Here is a 4,368-nt window from a genome sequence, read left to right as displayed (position 1 = left end):
AGGGGTGGTAGGTTTGGGGGGTGGGAGGCAGCAGGTTGCCAGTCATGTTCAAACTTTGGTCAATATATTCTGTGGAAGAGCGTCCCATGCGGACCATGTATCAGTATGCAAATCTATGTGTCCCCTATTCAAATATACCTCTTCCTCCATCGTTCACACGGTAGAAATTATCTCTATCACTTTCCCTAAGTGGGGGCCACTGAGTTGTTTCCAGTGTCTCCCAATGGCTAGCTTGGTGGACATCAGGAGATAGATAAAGAGGTGTTGATGGGGTTTAGGGAATTTGGGGATATTAAGGTGAAGTAAATAGGTCTCTGGGGCAAATAGTCTGCATAAGGCAAGAACCCTTGTCCATAGTTTCTGGATTTCTGGGCAGCTCCACCAAATGTGAAGGTCATCCCCTTTTTGATCGCATCCTCTCCAGCATCTGTTCAAGACAGTGGGAGAGAACCTGGACAGACTGCTGGGCACCCAGTGCCACCTTGTGAGTAATTTATAAAATAGTTCAAAGAAGGTTACGCTGTGTATTGCCTGTCTACTGTGGGCTATAGCTCTCATCTATTCTTGAGCATCTAGGACCCTGTCCAACACAGTTTTAATAATACACATTTTACTTCTGTAATTACCTTGTATCTAAGCTTCTGCTGACTGCCCCCTTATTTCAGTTCTTTTGACAGACTTATATTTTAGCCAATCAGTGCTCACTCTTAGGTCACTTCACGTGTATGAGCTCAATGTTATCTATATGAAAAACATGAGCTAATGCCCTCTAAAGGTCAAAATGCATTTAGATTAGAGGCAGTCTTCAAGGTCTAAGAAATTAGCATATGAACCTCCTTGGTTTAGCTTTCAACTAAGAATACCAAGAGAACAAAGCAAAATTGGTGATAAAAATAAATTGGGAAGTTGTTTAAAATTACATGCCCTATTTAAATTATTAAAGATTTTTTTTTGGACTTGACTGTCCATTTAACCCCTTAAGGACCAATGACGTACAGGGTGCTTCCTTGAAAAAAAAAAGTCCTTAATGACCAAGGACATACCCTGTACATCGTTGGTGTTTCAAAAGCAGTGGAAGTGATCCTGATTGCTTCCAGATGCTTAAATGTTATTGCAGTGATGCCTCAATATTGAGGCATCCTGCAATAATATTTTCTTACCATCCGATGCTGAGAGAGCCACTCTGTAGCCCTCTCTGCATTGGACATCGATGGCCATGATCATTGGTGGGTGGGAGTCGATGTGGGAGACTTTCTGCCAATACTTAAGATGGCTGGGACAATTGTGGGGTAGGGCAGGGAATGGCGGGGACGATTGTGGGGTGGGGGAGGGAATAGAGCTGTTTGGGAGGGATCAGGGGGTGGGATGTTTAAGGTGGGAGGCTGATCTCTACACTAAAGCTAAAATTTACCCTGCAAGATCCCTACGAGCTACCTAATTAACACCTTCACTCCTGGGCATAATTCAAGTGTGGTGCACAGCGGCATTTAGCAGCCTTCTAATTGCCAAAAAGCAACGCCAAAGCCATATGTCTGCTATTTCTGAACAAAGGGGATCCCAGAGAATCATTTACAACCATTTGTGCCATAATTGCACAAGCTGTTTGTAAATAATTTCAGTGAGAAACCTAAAGTTTGTGAAAAATGTTGTGAAAAAGTGAACAATTTTTTTTATTTGATCCCATTTGGCAGTGAAATAATGGCATGAAATATACCAAAATGGGCCTAGATCAATATTTTTGGTTCTCTACTACAAAACACTAAAGCTAAAATGAACCCTACAAGCTCCCCAATTAACCCCTTCACTGCTGGGCATAATACATGTGTGGTGCGCAGCAGCATTTAGCAGCCTTCTAATTACCAAAAAGCAATGCCAAAGCCATATATGTCTGCTATTTCTGAACAAAGGCAATCAGCAGCATTTACAACCATTTGTGCCGTAATTGTACAAGCTGATTGTAAAAAATTTCAGTGAGAAACCTAAAATTGTGAAAAATGTAACGTTTTTTTTTATTTGTTCGCATTTAGCGGTGAAATGGTGGCATGAAATATACCAAAATAGGCCTAGATCAATACTTTGTCTTCTAAAAAAAATATATATACATGTCAAGGGATATTCAGGGATTCCAGACAGATATCAGTGTTCCAATGTAACTATCGCTAATTTTGAAAAAAAAGTGGCTTGGAAATAGCAAAGTGCTACTTGTATTTATTGCCCTATAAGCTATAACTTGCAAAAAAGTAAAGAACATGTAAACATTGGGTATTTCTAAACTCAGGACAAAATTTATAAACTATTTAGCATGGGTGTTTTTGGTGGTTGTAAATGTGTAACACATTTTGGGGGTCAAAGTTAGAAAAAGTGTGTTTTTCCATTTTTTTCCTCATATTTTATAATTTTTTTATAGTAAATTATAAGATAAGATCAAAATAATGGTATCCTTAGAAAGTCCATTTAATGGCGAGAAAAACGGTATATAATATGTGTGGGTACAGTACATGAGTAAGAGGAAAATTACAGCTAAACACAAACACAGCAGAAATGTAAAAATAGCCTTGGTCCAAAACCGTAAGAAAATGCTGTGGTCCTTAAGGGGTTAAATTCCTGCATTTTCAAATAAAGATACCAAGAGATTGAAGACAAATTGATAATAGAAGTAAATTAGAAAGTTGCTTTAAGTTCCATGCTCTATCTGAATCATGAAAGAAATAATTTTGGTTTCATATCTCTTTATAAAAAAAAAAAAAAAGCATTTAAATTTGTTACAACTCAACATGATTTTAGCACATTACCTAGTTAATACTATTTATACAAACCAATGCATACAACAGACTGAAGACAAATCTGTATCAAAAAGCTATTAGTAGTTTTCTAAATGTCCTGTACAATAATCTTCAGACACAGGAAATCAAAACTTTATATTGCATGAAAAATATTGTTGTCTTCTGAATAATTTAATCAAGGCATATTTCATCTCACGATTTCTGAGGCTGTAGACCATGGGGTTCAGTGTTGGAGTTATTATAGAATAAAACACAGAGGTTTGTTTATCCAAATCCAGGTTACTTTTGGACTTGGGTCTAATGTACATAAAAATAATGGTCCCATAATAAAGCATAACAGCAGTAAGATGGGAAGCACAGGTAGAAAATGTTTTACTTTTCCCAGTGGATGAGGGAATATGCAAAATGTTCTGTAAGATAAGCATATAGGATAGAACAATAATTGAAAAGGTTCCCAGGATGACAACAATTGCTGTGAAAAAAATAAACATTTCAAGATTATGGATATCACTGCAGGAGAGCTGAATTACAGGTGAAATATCACAGAAGAAATGATTAATTGTATAAGAATTACAAAAAGGCAATCTAGAGATTATTATTACTGGAAGCAAAACACTGAGAAGTCCACATAGCCAACATCCGAGGACCATACATGTGCAGTCATCAGTTTTCATTATAACAAAGTATCTCAATGGACGGCAAATGGCAATATACCGATCATAAGACATTAGTGCAAGTAAGAAAGACTCAGTGACTCCAATAGCTAAGAAAAAATACATCTGAGTTATGCAACCAACAAAGGAGATGGTATTTTTCTGAGAGGCAATGATAGCCAGCATTTTGGGTAATGTTACTGAAGTAAAACCAATATCTACAATGGAAAGATTACAAATGAAGAAATACATTGGCTTGTTAAGATGTGAACTAATTCTGGTAATTATGATGATGAGAAGGTTTCCAAGCAAGTTGAAGATGTAAATGGTTAATAAGACAAAGAAAGACACAATAGGCATGGACATAAAAATAGAGAATCCAAGAATTTGAAATTCAGCATTAATGGTCTTATTTGGCAGCTGCATTGTAAATAGTTAATTTGAATCAGCCTGAAATTAATAGTGCTTAGAAGCAGATTCAGGTTTTATTTCCTTTATAATTCACCAATAGGATAATGATATTATTTTAAAATAAATATTCATCATAATGTGTTGTACGTAAACAAATGAGGAATAAGAACATGTGCACCTTTTAAAATGATTTTGAAAGCTCTGACATCTAGACCACAGAAAAACAACATACAAAGATATCTTTATAATGTTGTTCCTTTCAAATGTCTCAAACAATAATTATTGTGGAGCTGGTTTTATGGAGTTGGCTTCTTAGATTAAATTGTTACATGATCCCCTGAGGCATTTGATCTTAATATGTGGCTGTGAGGTTTACACATAATAAATTCTTCTATGGATAAAATCTACTGAGATTTACATAGTTAATTTAGACATTCTGTTAACAATATTTTCATTTTATTTACCTGTTAGGTTTTTTGTTTCATTTGAACATGTGGGGCGAGATTACATATGTGGCGTTG

At 36.2% G+C, this 4,368-nt stretch overlaps 1 protein-coding gene across 1 annotated transcript; it reads right to left on the bottom strand.

Moving 5' to 3' along the window:
• Window positions 1-2,908: 2,908 nt before the first annotated feature.
• LOC128647074 (olfactory receptor 6F1-like) lies at window positions 2,909-3,862 on the bottom strand. The gene has a single exon (XM_053699890.1). The coding sequence runs from the start codon at window positions 3,860-3,862 to the stop codon at window positions 2,909-2,911; it is 954 nt and encodes a 317-aa protein (XP_053555865.1).
• Between the last annotated feature and the right edge of the window lie 506 nt (window positions 3,863-4,368).

This window comes from Bombina bombina, chromosome 2, assembly GCF_027579735.1.
Source record: "Bombina bombina isolate aBomBom1 chromosome 2, aBomBom1.pri, whole genome shotgun sequence".
Taxonomy (NCBI): Eukaryota; Metazoa; Chordata; class Amphibia; order Anura; family Bombinatoridae; genus Bombina; species Bombina bombina.
The sequence above is the reverse complement of the archived record's forward strand: the minus strand, read 5'-3'. Positions and strand labels throughout refer to the sequence as shown.

Coding starts and splice junctions, on each gene's coding strand:
- LOC128647074 (XM_053699890.1), bottom strand. CDS start 3,862: ATGCAGCTGCCAAATAAGACCATTAATGCTGAATTTCAAATTCTTGGA.